The sequence below is a fragment of the Pseudopodoces humilis genome, chromosome 14 (assembly GCF_049639895.1).
Source record: "Pseudopodoces humilis isolate 2021_Gansu_Grassland_sample_001 chromosome 14, ASM4963989v1, whole genome shotgun sequence".
Lineage (NCBI taxonomy): Eukaryota > Metazoa > Chordata > Aves > Passeriformes > Paridae > Pseudopodoces > Pseudopodoces humilis.
Window position 1 is genome coordinate 122,283 of NC_142213.1, and position 15,109 is coordinate 137,391.

General features: G+C 43.0%; 2 protein-coding genes across 3 annotated transcripts in view; both read right to left on the bottom strand.

Moving 5' to 3' along the window:
• The window catches only part of PHLPP2 (PH domain and leucine rich repeat protein phosphatase 2), a 35,019-nt gene extending 28,665 nt beyond the window's left edge, over window positions 1-6,354 (bottom strand). The window contains exons 1-2 of the mRNA XM_088062101.1: window positions 6,220-6,354; window positions 5,776-6,020 (exon numbers count right to left, since the gene is read on the bottom strand). Coding sequence (XP_087918227.1) covers window positions 5,776-6,020; window positions 6,220-6,354 — 380 coding nt within the window. The remainder of the gene's footprint in view (window positions 1-5,775; window positions 6,021-6,219) is intronic.
• Window positions 6,355-7,261: 907 nt separating this feature from the next.
• The window catches only part of AP1G1 (adaptor related protein complex 1 subunit gamma 1), a 38,677-nt gene continuing 30,829 nt past the window's right edge, over window positions 7,262-15,109 (bottom strand). Inside the window, exons 20-24 of one of the 2 annotated variants that reach the window (XR_015773766.1) lie at window positions 14,700-14,795; window positions 14,297-14,457; window positions 13,211-13,309; window positions 10,363-11,148; window positions 7,262-8,794 (exon numbers count right to left, since the gene is read on the bottom strand). Coding sequence is in view for 1 of the 2 variants with exons in the window: in XM_005531916.3 (XP_005531973.1) it covers window positions 11,047-11,148; window positions 13,211-13,309; window positions 14,297-14,457; window positions 14,700-14,795 (458 nt within the window). In the remaining variant the exon portion in view is untranslated. Of the gene's footprint in view, window positions 11,149-13,210; window positions 13,310-14,296; window positions 14,458-14,699; window positions 14,796-15,109 lie in introns of both variants that reach the window. The other variant, XM_005531916.3, reaches the window with a different exon arrangement.

The window sequence follows — 15,109 nt, forward strand, 5'->3', positions numbered from 1 at the left end:
CTTATGCTTTGGCAAGTTAGCTCAACCAGTACATTTAAAAGAACAGTTTGGAACTATGACAGAACACAGGAAGGATTCAGTGGCTAGCTTGAATAAACAGCAATAAGAGAAAGTTCTTGTGAAACATCAGATTTAGTATATTCAGAATGGAAAACACATTTTCTGATCCTCTCTTCTCACTTTTTCCAGAGACCCTGAATTGTGATTTTTCTTCAATAAAAACAACAGTTTCTTGCTAAATCACATTTTTTTTAATTTATTTTAGAAAAAAATATACAGTGTAAAAGATTAAGCACATAAAATGTTATGTAGGAGTTAAAATATATTGTTCCAATGGTCTACTCATTATCCACCATTAAAAATCCCCATGTTTAATCTAAAAGTGCCCAGCTTCAGATTAGTCACTGCATCTCAATTGTCACCTCTTCTTTAAACAGGAGTTTATAAAACATGCCACTAAACATTTCAAACTTCCTCTTCAATATAAGGTGCAGGGTGTTTTTAAAATTATTCTTGCTGTAGAGTGGGTCTACTTTGATTCAAAAGGATTTTGACCACCGGATTTTCTTTTCGTTTATTCCTACTCTATAAGCACTAACATGATTGTTCCCTGCATCCATGCACTGATTTATTTAGTTTCTACTTGTCCAGATTTTGTCCTTTACTTGTTACTTTCCACAGTGCCTTTTCTCCCAGTCTTTCCAGTCCAACAGCTCACTACAATGAATGACTAATACCACTGGCAACCAAGCTTAACATTTCAAAGCATCAAGATCAAATTTGCTAGGTAGGACCTGGTTTCCACTGAACTCTGTTGACTTGCATACATCATTTATTCTGTGTGTCTTAATGGGAAACATTTCATTGTATGTACCACTTCTTCTCACCTCTTCTCAAGAATAAAAACATTTCTGATTGTTTTCAGTAATTACATCAGAGTATTTCCAACTATTACTGACAGCTTTACAAATGTCATCAAATAATTAAGGCAGGACTGATTTTATAAAACATACACCATTTACAAGTACCTAGTCATCCAGGCTTCCTTTGGAGTCACCAAGACACATCTCAAGAAGTAAAATGACCTCAGGTATTTCAAACAGATACATTGCAACTCTCACTTCACATACAGGACCTCTGGATCAGAAGAAGGATTACTCTCAAACAAAGTTTATAGCCTGGAAAGGCAATGTAGTTGATGTGCAGCTGACCCAGAAAATCACTTCTTACTGCTCAATGCTCACTAAGCCTGTTTAGGGCAAGTCTGCTCCCTGCTTTTGTTTTACATAGAAATACATCTACTTACTAGCCAGAAGGCTGTATATCAAGTAATCCCTTTCCTCTCTCTTCAGAAATTGTCCGTTGGAGCTCCTATTCACTGATAATAAGCCGATGTCAGCTAAGATGGAATTCCTGCACAATAAGTATGAAAAGCTGACTTATTAAATGCCGTTTCTTTGCCTGTTTTGTAGGATGGACATGGGACAAGAGATTGGTTCAAAAGACCGAAATGCCATCAATTCTTCCCTCTTTGCAGAAATTTCTTAAGTTCAAATGAAGGCTCTCAGCCCTTTTTAGGACTGTCTGTCAAGACTTACAAGTTCAGAGCCAAGTACATCTACAAATATGTATTTGAGGTTTATCTTATCACTTAATATTTTTTGCTATACACACAGATACCAGTGAACACAAAACCAAACTTTCAAAAGAGCTTTATAAGGTAATCCTGGAAATGACAAACCTGTGTATCTGTCTCCTATAACAGGAAAGCTGTTAGAAACTGGAATGAATAAATAATAGATTGCACTGAACAGTGCTGACTTCCAATACAGTACGCTTGATGTATTGTATACCCTTCAGCACAGAATCCAAGAATATGAGAGATTTGACTGGATCTCCAACTATGTTGCCCAAGTTTCCCTTGGTTACCCTAGACTCCTATTCTTCTGCTATTAAAGCCTTATGCTTGCCAGGAAACAGCCTTTCCAGCGTGACCCATGGCTCAGGAATGTTAAATGCTTGAGTGTCACTTACAAAAAGAACATATCAAGTAGTCTACATCTAGACTTCCCAAGGGAAAAACCAAACACTCAAACTTTACTATTTGGTTGCTGAAGGGATTGAGATTTTTTTTGAGTACACACTGAACTACCTATCTGCACATCGGAATTCAGGGAATTGAATGAAAGTGAAGTAGAGGGATAATTTGCGTCGTATGAAAAACACCTAAGTCACAGCTGTACAGGTTGCTCAATGCTCTCTGAGCTACAGTGCTGTGGCTTACCCTCCTGAAAAAGCTGGATATTCTATTGTACCATACCTACCCTTCCGGACATGAGATCTGCTTTTTTTCTTTTTTATTCTTCTCATCTTATACTTCAGGAAGAATTAATGCTGCAGGGTTTCAGAACGGTAATTTGAAAACCCCTTAATCTTCTTTCTTGTCCACATAAATCAAAACTGATTTGCTCTTTGAAGACATCAAACACGTCTTTGGTTTTGTTTCTCTTATATGAAAGCCATGTACAAAAGGAACATTGGTGGCAATATCTATTCAAGCCAAATCCTCTACAAATGTACCTCTAGTGCCATAGCACCATTCCTATCTGAAAATCAATCACACGAGTAGCCCATTCTATCGCACCAGCTAGGCTTGCTGGTCAGCAGCTGCGGGACAAAAGCCTTCCCAAAAAGTCTTCAGAATTCTGGAAGTTGTCTGTAAAACATCACAAGTTGTTCAAACCTCACTACCTGGCAAGAGAGTTTTGCATTTACGAAAGATCGACACCCAAAAAGTCACAGGAGGCAATAACTGGCCACTCTGCAGAGGAAGCAGAGCTCAGGGTTAGGTATTTCCAGTCATGAAGACACGGGGGAAAGGGTGTCTGACTGCCTTCTGGCACTTTGCTGTGTACTGGACCTGAGACTGAGGAACACTGGGGCAGAGCCAGGTATGTGACTAACAATGCTCACATGGTCTCTAAATAAGGCCATGATCAAACCAGCCCATTGCTTATGGATCATGCTCACACTAAGAAAGGGAGCAGTTCCCTGAGTACTCTTGGAGACATTCTGGAGACCTGGAGGAATGGATTACTGGTCCAAGTTCTTATCAAGAACCATGGGATTGATGATGGTTTAACAAAACCCTTGACAGGCCAGCAAATGGAAAACCAAAACCTGTATATGGAGTTTCCATATGGAATTTCTTCACTAACTTGGTCAAATCTGACAGATTCAAGAAGTAACACTTAAACTGCAGTAGGAAAATGCACTTTCCTTTCAAGAGAAAGCAATGTGGTGTGAAACCCAAACTGGCATGAGATCACATTAGAATTACACAAACTCATCCTATACCAAACACAATGAGCTCCAAATGCTGGCACATGTGAGAACACATGGCTGTCACAGCAGCTGCGATCTGGCACAAACAGCCCATGACATCCTCAGCAATATCACACATCAGGGACTGAATACTTCCTCTGCTTACAGCAGCTCTTCCGAACACAGGTGCAAAGGCTTAAGGAGAGAGAAAAGCCAACAAGAAGAAGCAACAGTTTCAGTTTCATTCCTGTTCAAACTGCAGCTCTCTATAAGTAAGGGTCAAGTTTTCCTATCTTTGAAACATAAAATATTGTTGTGAGCGGTATCCAGACCAAAGATGGTATCTGTGCAATTCTTGTATAACCCTTCCCTCTGCAGGAAGATATAGGTTCTGGATGTGAAGGGTTACAAGCATAAAGAAAGGAGAAAGCTAAAGATCCTTGAGTGCATTGTTGAGAAGTTTCTTACAGAAACTGACTTGAATTCACAGAATTGAAAAGTAAACAGAATGATCACAACGACATTGGTGAATATTTAGACTGAATACACAGAAGAGCTTCTGATATTCTTCCATACAGCTTTCAGTCTTCCAAGTCATATGCCAAACCAACATCTGCCATGCTCTGGAAAGAAAATCATCTGCTAATATTAAAAGGGTGAAGAATTCAGAAGCTTCTGGGAGACACACATACTCATGGTAAGATGTGATCAGATATTTAACAAAGTAATTTGTATTGTGAACATGTTATTAAAGTAATTGGTAAAGTTTGTTCCAGGAAGGAATTATCTCAACAGGGCACAAGGATAATCTTGAGCACTCTGTCACCCTTCATTGGACATGCAAGTAGATACCACTCAGGCCTGCTTCCTGCTGCTAACACAGGTGTTACTGAAGCAATACTGGTAACTCCCATTTCCCTACCAAGAACAACTCCAGTGGGAAGTAATTCAAGGATCTCTTTTGTGACAAAAACACTCTGACAATTACAAAGAACAGACACATCATAACAAAGAACTCTTCACAAAATTTATGACAAATCTTGATCAAGTCCTACACATACCAAGAGGCAAAAAGAATGGGAAGTAATAATTTACACCTCAGTGCTTGCTTCCAAAAGACTGGCAGCAGATCAAATTTGCTAATCCAGTGCAAAATCTGCCACAAATCAAAGACAGGCATAGCTAGTTAGCATGAGAAAAGAGAGACTGAAAAGAATTAAAATGCAAAAGCCACTTCAAAAGCTAAATAAAGTCAAAATGTATCTCTGAACACATCTACAAGCGTTACCTAAGCTTTTTCATGATCTGCACTAATGGGTCTGCTCTTCCTTAAAAACACTGGAAAATCTGCTCGCTATTACGGTCCAAAACATGCCAACTTCCTTACAAATTTTTCAAGCAACAGAGGTTTTTAGTTGCCTCAGTGCCTATATTCACGTGTCCATCCGTTCTCATACAGAGTTTCTAACTAATCAATCCCTAATGCTTATAACCCTGACCAAGGCAAAGCAAACAGTTCTATATATCCTTTTCAAACAGTCAGTTTTAAACATGTTGTGTTCTCTTTGCATGTCCCACCACTAGTGTTCCCACCCCATTACAGAGCAAGCATAACCCACAGTTTTAAAATTTGGACACGTGCAACCTGTAACCTTCACTATCAAAAATCCAGCTACTAGCTCTGTACAAAATGCATTGTATCTACTGTTTAGCCTTTAAGTAAGGAGACCACAGCAATTATTTGCCCCTGAAAACAGAAGTGGCAATTTTATAACTGAATCTTAAGTCCAGAAGAATCGGTGCAAAGTTTAAATCCTAACAGACTGAATAGGAGCTTCTAAACCTAGAGGAGTCCATAATACACAGCATAAAGTTCATGCACATTAAACCCTGAGCCATTTTTTTTCAGCCGAAATTGACTTCAGGCATAAAATACAGCATCTGATGCTTAAGCCTTCTTCATATAACCCTTGGTACACTTTCTGTCTGCCTTTAATTTTTCAGCTGGCAACTCTTCTCGGCAAAAAAAATTACTAACATGTAAATATTATATTACATAAATTGCAAAAGCACCTTATTTTGCTAATTCAAAATAATTGTTTACAGTCTCTTAAATAGATTAGGTTATGCAGATGCTAAAATCCCCGTAACAACACAACAAAGGAATATATGAACTGGTGCCTCTACCCAGAAAATGAGGACAAGTTTCTGGCTGGAGCAACAATCAAACCCTCCCTGTTAAAACACATAACTAACAGAGGTGTGTAACCTTTATTTCACCACTATCTAATTTTTATGAAGTGCGTGACTCAAGGCTGTACCTGACTGCCAGCTATTACCTCTGCCTGTTCCCTACCCGCCCGGACAACAGGCATAGGCACACGATGAACAGAGCCCCGCAACCCTATACAGAACATTTCTCAGTGAGATTTACCCTTTCTCGGCCCTCACCTGACCAGGTCTCCATGAAGCTGCAAATAGAGGTTTTCCCTCCCTTCTCCGTCACAGATCTCCGAGGCTTGGGTGTCCACTGTGCAGAGGACCAGGCGTAAGTCCGTAGGAGCCGCAGCTGCTGAGTCTCTTCCATAAACATACACGCAGCCTCGTCCGACGTCCCCTTTCAGCCAGGTCCTCTCACGGGAACCAACCCGACTCCTGCCCTGGCAGCTCCTGCCCCCGGTGCGCTTCGCGTTCCTCTGCAAGGCAGCCCAGACCCGAGCGTCAGCACCGCCCCGGGCCCGCACCGGCCCGCTCCGCACAGGCAGCGACCACCGGCATGGGAAAGACCGAGGTCGGGGCGGACAAGTGCCCCCGGCGTCCCGGAGCCGACTCCCTCCTCCCTCCTCCACCCCACCGAGTCGCCCGGAGCGGCGGAGGCCTCGGTCCCCTCCTCACCTTCAGCACCCGGATGCCGCCGCGGGGTCCGGCCCGGCCCCCTCGTGCGCCGCCCGGCGCTGCCGAGTCCTCTTCGGGCTCCTGCGCCTCCCTGGGCCCCGGCCCAGCGCCCGGCCCCGGCCCGGCCTCCCCCATCGCCGGCCGGACCCACACCTCGGGCCTCCGCGGCCCCGCCCCGGAAGCGAGCGGGGCTGTCCGGCCCAGGCCCCGCCCCGGCCGGTGCCGCTGCTCCCGCCGGGCCGGCCGCCCGGAGCTCCGCGTCTGCGTCCGCGGCCTTCCACCCGCGAGAGGCCAGCCGGGGAAAAGGCAAAGCTCACGTCAACTCCGCGAACGCACCTGTCACCGCTCGCCCTTCTCAGAGCTCCAGGGTCTGTCACCATCAGCGCCCCGCAGCTGGAGGTGCACTGCTCAACAGCCGAACGTCACCATTCTCCCGCTGCCCTGCAGCTCCATCGCTTAAAACTTAACTAGTGCCTACTACTAATAATGTCATTAACTACTAGTGACGTCATCATCTACCAGCGACACCATCGTGACACTGCAAGAATGTTAGTGGTTTTGGGAAGCCACTGCTTCTGCCCCAAGAGCTTCAAGCACACTCCCACCTTCCCCACAGTGAAACTACACGTCTGAAAAGATATGAAAGGCCATCTAGTGAAATGCGACTGTGACTAGAAAACACAAAGCAGGCACATGTGGGACAATCCTTGTCCAGAAGGCATATGGAGTACATGAAAGGGGTGTTTTAACGAGCTCCCAGAGCAGGCTCCAAACACATTCCTTGTGTTTAGATCCCACCACGCCTTTCTAGCATCTGAACAAGCATTGCTGCTTGTAACTTGACAGGCTCTCTCTCAGGATGGTATTCCACAGAACTGCTCAAGTGTTTTGCAATTGTCCACTCATCTTGGTCTCAAAATTTCTTGTAAATTTTTTTCAAAATACGGCCTTATTATTTTGCATCATCTGACGTTGCCATGGTCAAACATTAAGAATCAAAACATTCTATCCCACTGTACTTGCAGAAAGCAACAAGGCACAGTTTTAAATCATTGAATATTGACTCATTTTATTAGTCACTTCATTATTTGTTTCAACCAAAAGACAATACACACAGCAGAAGTCTAATGCATCCCATGTAAATGTTTACATCTGTTAAGCTCCTCACTCACCTATGACTCAGCATTTACTAAAATTTTTCACATCTCAAAAATAGGTCTCCAGAATTTTGACTGCCAACGGGTACCCTGCCTCAAATGGCATGTTTTTCACTTTAAATTTGGTGGATTTGTTGGGGGTTTGTATTTAAGTAGTTTTTTGTTTGCTTTTTTTTTTTTTTTTCTCTATACTGTCAAAGAGGTAGGATGGGCTCTGTGTAAAATTTAAATTACAACATCATGAAAGAAAAAGGAATATACAGGAATAGAGTGAAAGTTAAAAGGGAAGCAGTCCAGCAGCTCCTTCCCTCACAGCCTCCAAATAGAAAATGAAGACAAAAAAGTGCACCAGCGTCACTGCTGCCGCGGCTCACAGCTAGTACCAGCCTTAGGGAAGGCACTGGTACCTTTCCCAGCTGCTTCAGTATCTTCTGAGTTATAGATCCAAGGTACTGTAAAGACAGTCCCCTCACTGCTATTGCTTCAATAAGTTGTTCAAGGCCATATTTTGTGCCATCAAGACCTGGACAGTCGACTTTTAGGACCTTTCCATGTCTCCTCCCTCTTCAGGCCCATTATGGCCTGTTTCTGTCATTTTTTGACTCAAAATACATTCACTTGGAAAAACAGACATCCAGTGTCTCCCAGTTCCGAAGCCTCCCAAGCAGATACTAGTAAGATTAGCCATGAAGTCTGTATCTTGCTGCCTTTATATCCTCCTTACACTGAAGCAAGGAAAATGTTGACCAGACCTGTAAGAATTGGTGCATTCAACCAGTGGGAAGAGGACTCGGTGTATGCTTGGAGTGCCTCAGATGTGTGACTACTCTCCAGAGGAAAACCACATCAGCAGCACAGAGCTCGAAATGCACATGGGGGTCAAGGAACAAGCAGCATTATCTGGTATTGCAGATAGGGGAAGGTGTGAAGCCTGGCCTTCCTTCTTGTGTAAATGTCAGCATCCATCCCTTAGTGAGGAGGGGAGAGCTCCAAGGACAACTGCAACTGGAATGTTTGGCTGCTACAAAAGAGTACTTCATAGCCAAGGTATGGCTTCCTGCAAAACATATTTTGGGTACACGCATCGCCTCCTCCAGCTCGACTCAAAGACATGACGAAATGCCCATTTCCCCACAGACAGTACAAGGGTGGCTGAAGGAGCCAAGAACACAGGAAGAATTCACCCTGCAAGCTTACCAGAGACAGACAACAAGCCCCAGCTGCTCTAGGGGACAGAAAACAAGCATGACAAGAGGGACAACATACACTGTTCCCATGACTGCTGCAACAAACTGGCCAGGCGAGAGACCATTTTCTTCTTCCTTCCCATCTAATTTCCTGTACCAGTGCTCTTTCCCAGCAAAACCAAAGGGAGAGCGAGGCATGCTGGCTTTCAGTACGAGTGACCATGTACAACTCTGTGAAGAGAATGGGAGAGCTTATGAGGAGTTCAGGAACCAAGGCAAAGACTTTCCATTAGCTTTTTACCTCAGAGCTCACTGGGATATGGATTTAACATGCTCAGTCTTCAGTATTGATTTTGAGCTAGTGGGGCAATGAATAGCCACAACTGCAGTGAAAATGATTAAGCTAAATGCTCAGCACCAGAAATGGACCCTGATTCAGCCATTTCCTGCAAAATGCTTGTTTCACAATGCTTCTAGCTAAGCACAGGATATATCTCACCACTGATAGCCAAGGCATGACCCTACCACCACCCAAAGTTAATTTTAAGGAAATCATACATTGTTCTTCTAGATTTTGTAACCCTACACTGATGCCAGTTCCAGGAGAAAAAAGTTCTTTGCTAATCCAAAGGCCAAACCAGCTCATTTGGTAAAGTAGAAAAAATACCCTTCAAGAGAAGATAAAGTTACTCCACTACCTGTGGACCAGCACTTAAATCAGTGACAGTCAAGCCTACATTATATTGCTTAATGCAGTTACAACCAGACCAGACTGAACAACCCTTACGGGCCTCCTGCTCCAAATTCAAGAACAGGTCTTCAGTTTTCCCTAAGTACACTGTCAATCACTCTTGCAATATTTTTTGCAAGAGTTCTGGAGCCCAGTGTTAGCACTTCTGTGGACACAAGAAGCTAAGTCTAAGCTTGCCCTTAGAGCACTCAGTGATCTGGAAAGCCCTGGAACAAAACTGAAGCAGAAGTGCCCAACCTTCAGCTTACTAGTACACTCACAAATGAAGATCTAATATATATCATGTCCTAAAGAGCACTGAACATCTGAAGTTTGTCACACTGTGCTTTTGTCTGTCTTAAACATAATCTCCAAGAGACTGCCCAGAACTGCACCACCACCCACAAATTCCCACAGGGACACCCCTGAACACAGCTTTCTATGAGCTCAGAGGCTGCCAACCAGACCTTGCATCTTTGGATCCAAATACTCAAATCACTGGCTTCTGTTCAAAACACAATTTAGTTACTTTCGGTCTGAACCTGAACTGGCACATTATTCTGAAAAGGGAGCAAGGATCAACTAAGTAAAAAAATGGGAAAAGGTCTCTTTAAACTGCATGGTCTTTATTTCAGTGCCAATATTACAGATACAACACAAATATCCCAGTCAGAAGTAACTCAAATGGAACCCAGGGGGTCTACAACAGGCTCTGGAAATAAAATTGGGGAGAAGTTCTGGAATAACCAGGAAGAGCAACTTTGCAGCATAGTCTCTGGTGAATCTCCCAGCAGGAGCAAAGCTCTTGCCCAAAAACTGATCTAGAAAATTGAATGTGTCTTTTCTACCCATAAACCACAACTAACACGTTGAAAGACTTTGAAACTATGTGGTAGAAAACCAGCTGCTCCTTTTATCTCTACAGCTCTCATAACTCACTTCACTTTCTTGGAAAGCTACAGAAGACTCTGCATTTGCATGGCTGTGGCTACTGATGGAAGGAAAGAAAATTCAGGTGTAAGGGCTTAATTTCCAAGTACAGCACCAAAGCAATTTTACCAACTCTTACCAGCACCTCTTCTCCTGCACTGTGTCCCAGGTTTGCAGATGAACTCCAAAGGCCTCACTTGCTCTTGGTATGCAGCACATAACTAAGAAGTGGGTGTATACAATAATGCACTGAGTAGGTCATAAGAAGCCTCCAGCCCCTTAAGACCTAGGGGATACAAGAAGAAAGAGGCAGGGCAGCCTGACATTCCCCAAGACCCCATCTGAGTTCCAGATGGAAAATGGCTGAAGGAATCCAGCTAGAAATGAATGACAACACACCTTACCCACCCCAGGGGAAAAAAAGACAGCAGAAAGAAGGAGCAACTGCTCACTTGCTGCAGAGAGAAGAAAGTTTCCCTGCTAGAAATTCCAGACTTCTCTTCCAACCAGGCTGTGTTCCTTTTTGAGGGGGAAGAAGGGTGGGGAAGGGGAGAAGGGAATGTTGCTTCTGGCTGTAAATGCATGTGTGAGGGAGTGCACAGTAGCCTCCACAAGCCACCAGCCTCATCAGCAGAGGAGAGGAGATTAGTCTTAACAGATATGCTTCAAAGTCAGCAATCACTTCAGGAAAATTCCTCCTCATCAGCAGGTCTCATTTGTTCCCCATGCCCATGGTGCAGTTTGGGGGATTGCCAAGGATCATAACCTTCTTCCCAGAGTTCTTTTGATTGGGTGGGATGAGAATAAGAATGGTGCCAGAGCCTCATTGCCAAGACTGAGGGGGGAAGTTGTTGACTTCTGCTAGATCCTGCATTGCTGAGCCCTTGTGATTATATGTCAACTTGATCCGCATACGCAGTTGTTGCTATAAGAGAAAAGGGGGAAACAAACAAACACAAACAAAACAAATTCAGGTCTTCATTAAAGGTCAGAGACTTCCACCTCATCCAGTTCCCCTCCCCCAGCCCATGAATACTCAACACAAACTTTTCCTGACTGCAAAAGCTTGCTGGGATTATGTGCACGGTGAGCTATGACACTGCAGATAAATGCTCAGTCTGGTAGGACATTGATTAGTCACTGCAGTTCTCAGATCAGGTACAAGCTCTTAAAAAAGTTACGTCTGTGTCTACACTGGCCCTGCTCTTGCAAGCACTGAAGTCCTTCATCACAAAATTAACCGCCTTCAAATTCCAGTTAACAAAAGAAGAAAGCAGGTGGCAGATCTCTGCTGCACTGCACTTGGGCTTGCAGGGAGAGATGGGCTGTCCATTCAATGCAGCAGTCTGCAAAACTTCAAACACTGCACAGCTCAGCAGCACTGTGAAGGAAATCGCCTATGAAAGACTGGAAACAGAATCTCCAAGAACATTCCCTTCTGCTGCAAGTAAATGACGAAATAGCTCAAAAGTCACTTTACACTGTCATTTGGCTGTCACCCAGATACTAGGTGGCCCTTAAAAACAGTTAGAGTACAGCATGCTCCAGTCAGGTTCCCTATTCTCCTCTCAAAAAATCCAAAAATGAAAAGCCAGAGGCTGACTATTTCTGTCTCTTTTCTCCATACCTACAAGCAAATACACAAAAGGGATAGCAGAGGGAAGAAAGGAAGACAATGACTACTTCAACCAGGCTCAGGATAATGAAGTTATGCTGTATCACTAATAGTTCAACATCATCACTGTCATGTTTTATTTTATTTGGCATTTTGAAAAACTAGCCATTAGTTTAAATCCAGCATGATGACTATTTTGCACCTCTGTACTCTGAAGTGTTCCTAGGAGTTGTGGCATTCCTACAAGAAAGCATGCCACTACTCTAGGTGTGTTTCATCTTGTGGGTCGCATTCTGGCACATTACGGGAAAACACTCAAATTCTCCAAAGTTCAGAAAATAACTTTCAAGGTGATCTTTGAAAGGTGCTCTACAGCACCACAGAGAAACTGGTATCAGACGTATAGAAGACACAGAGTAATTAGTCTTGTGGCTTAATATAGGCAGAGATGAGCAGACTACATGGAAATAAAGGGAGATGAATGGAAACCACAAAATCTGTGCACTAGAAGAGTGCCATTCAGTGAAACTTGGGCTGAAATTTGTGAATTTTTTTGTCACTTGTACGTCAATCTAGCAGAAATACTTTACATCTAGAGCAGTACATAACCTATGAAAAGCTTCAGATGTTTTAAGTTCCTAGAGTCATTTAAGATCATAAGGCCGTCTCAAAGGAAGAAAGGTGATCTCAATTTTATTTTTCTCTCTGATGTCATCTGAGAACTTGCAAACCCTCTTAAGGAACAAATGTGGGTCAAATCCCTCCCTCCCTCTCCCTTAAGTCTGTTGTGTCCCAGTCTTGAAGCCTTTCTCTGAAGACTGTAAAACAAATGAATTACCATTACATTACACCTAAAGATTCTTTCCATCAACTATTTAAAATTATACTCATCACATTAAAAACAAATGAGACCACTTGACAGGCAATTTTAAGAACATGGATCAAGCTACTTTTTTGTGTAAAAATATTTTAATAACACCACTGCAGACAGCAAGAACAAATGTTGAGTATCTTTATGTGTCAAGATGCTTGCCTTCCGAACGTCACTTTTACAACCCACAGAAACACAAGGTTTAGCTCCTCTGACCATTTGAGAACTTAACAAGCACTGTGATGCAAGACGTGAATAAATTCAAGGCAGCAAAGCTGTTAAACTGTTTTAGCAGTGTAACCAAATAGAAGACCAAACCTGTGTCCAGAACCTCCTGTGTTTTTCATAGCTTCTTCCTAACTCTAACCAAAATGACTGCCATGAAAGACATATCATTCACTCCCATCACTCCCTACCTCTCATCAGAGATGCATCCCTGGCTGCCACTAAATGAATGATTACAAGACAGTATCTTCAACAATTCTTCTTGGAATCACTCACCTTCTGTGGATTCAGGACTTTAATGACCTGTGTGATGGTCCCAGAGTTAAATGCAGGGATGACACTGCTGCTGGGAGACAGAAGCTGCAGCTGGAATGTCTGAAGACAGGGCAAAAAGAAAACAATTTGATGCGTAATCAAGTAAGAAGTGACTGGTTTGCAAGAAGTGACGGAAAGAAAGCAAGGAAAATTAAAAGTTCGGTTTCTGGCCCTGAATAATCAGTTCTTGAACTCCCCATCTTGTTCCACAAGAACAACACATTCACTGGCCCACCTACTTTCTATGCACGTAGGATCCAGGTAACACAAATAATAGGAGGTGAGGGTTTACTGCAGTGTACCAAGATCAGCAGCAACATTTGGTTCCATGTGTTGCACTCAGAGGAACAGTCGGCACACCCATACCTTCAGGAGGCTTGCTCTTTCCCTGATTCCTTCCTATTCCTAACTGAATCCAAGTTAGAGGAATGCTAGTTCCTAGAAGTAAATGTACTTTCCCAAATTTGGAGAGCAGTCCAGTCACATGCTGCTTCAACAGTCTCCTCTGCTATAAACTAGGCAATATCTGTCTCTCACATTTTGTGCTAAAGCTGTGTGCAAGGGGAAACAATTCACTTCTTTAAATGAGGACTGCCATTAATCACGATATTGTGACTCACTTATATTTTTATAAGCAACTAATTGCTTCAAAAGATTTTTTCTTTCAAGTACTCATAACTCCAAAGAACACAGTATATTTCTTGTAAATGAAGAATAAAGGACATGATTAGTGCCTACAAAATACTGGTTTTGACCCAAACTGTTTTTTTTGCCTAAGGTTTAGCCGTTTTTCTAGAAAGTGGTGATTTCAAAACACGATTTTGTTCAAGCAGAAGTGGTCCAATTTGATTGGAATCTGTGTTCTGTTGCATTTACAACATGTAATTTCAGACTGGAAAGAGATGACCTAAATGGGCACTAAGAGAAACTTGGAACAGTTATCAGCCTTGTTCACCTTGCAAGTTTCTATCTGCATGAAAGCACCAATCAGGAAGTGTTTGCAACTGGCCCTCAGCTTCTCACTGTAATTACCCAAAGTGGCTCTACCTTTGGTACTGCAGCTTGGAAAACAAAATCTGTCATGTCCAGCTCTGTGCTGTTGGAGGCCTGTATCGTGATTACAGTGACACTAGGGTTGGTGTTCGACCTCTCAAAGGTGAAGTCAATCTTCAGCCCATTCTTGTTGTATGCAGTAATGGAGGGGATTCCTGTTGGAAACAAAAAAGCAGCAGACTTACAGAATCTGGAGATCATTCTCAACATCATAGTATGCATTTACTTTACCCCAGACTCTTCTGAAAATTAAACATACCCCCTTGTGCTGCAGTGTCTATGCCACACTTTCAAATTGCAGCCCCCCCCCCCCCCCGCCTTTCTTTTTTCTTTTGCTTCTTTCCTCTTCTAGTTGGATGTTGGGGCGCTTTAGGCAAAGAATTTACATGTCCCTAACCTGCAGCAATATCATTGAAGAGAGGCTGAGATGTAAGTCCATCGAGCAGGAACGGAGGCTGTGCTATCTGGGGTGCAGGGGCAGATACTGGAGAACCTACAAGAAATGTTGAAGGATTAATTCTTTGCTGTCAGGAAATGAAGAGTAATTATTCCTTCACAGAAGACTGAGTGCTGCATATTGTATTTCTTTACATGAAGCTCTATAAATCGCCTGTGTTGTCATCCTCCCCTTCTTTGCTTTCAAGAACTGGCTCCTATTGCACTAGCAAGCATTCAAATGGAATTCATTCCTCACATCTCTGGAAAGGCTCACAACCTTTCAGGTGTGAAAATTCTCAAGTCTCAGCAGCTAATCATGCAGAATCAACCTGTGACTTCATCACTGACTCCCACCTGTACACTAATATG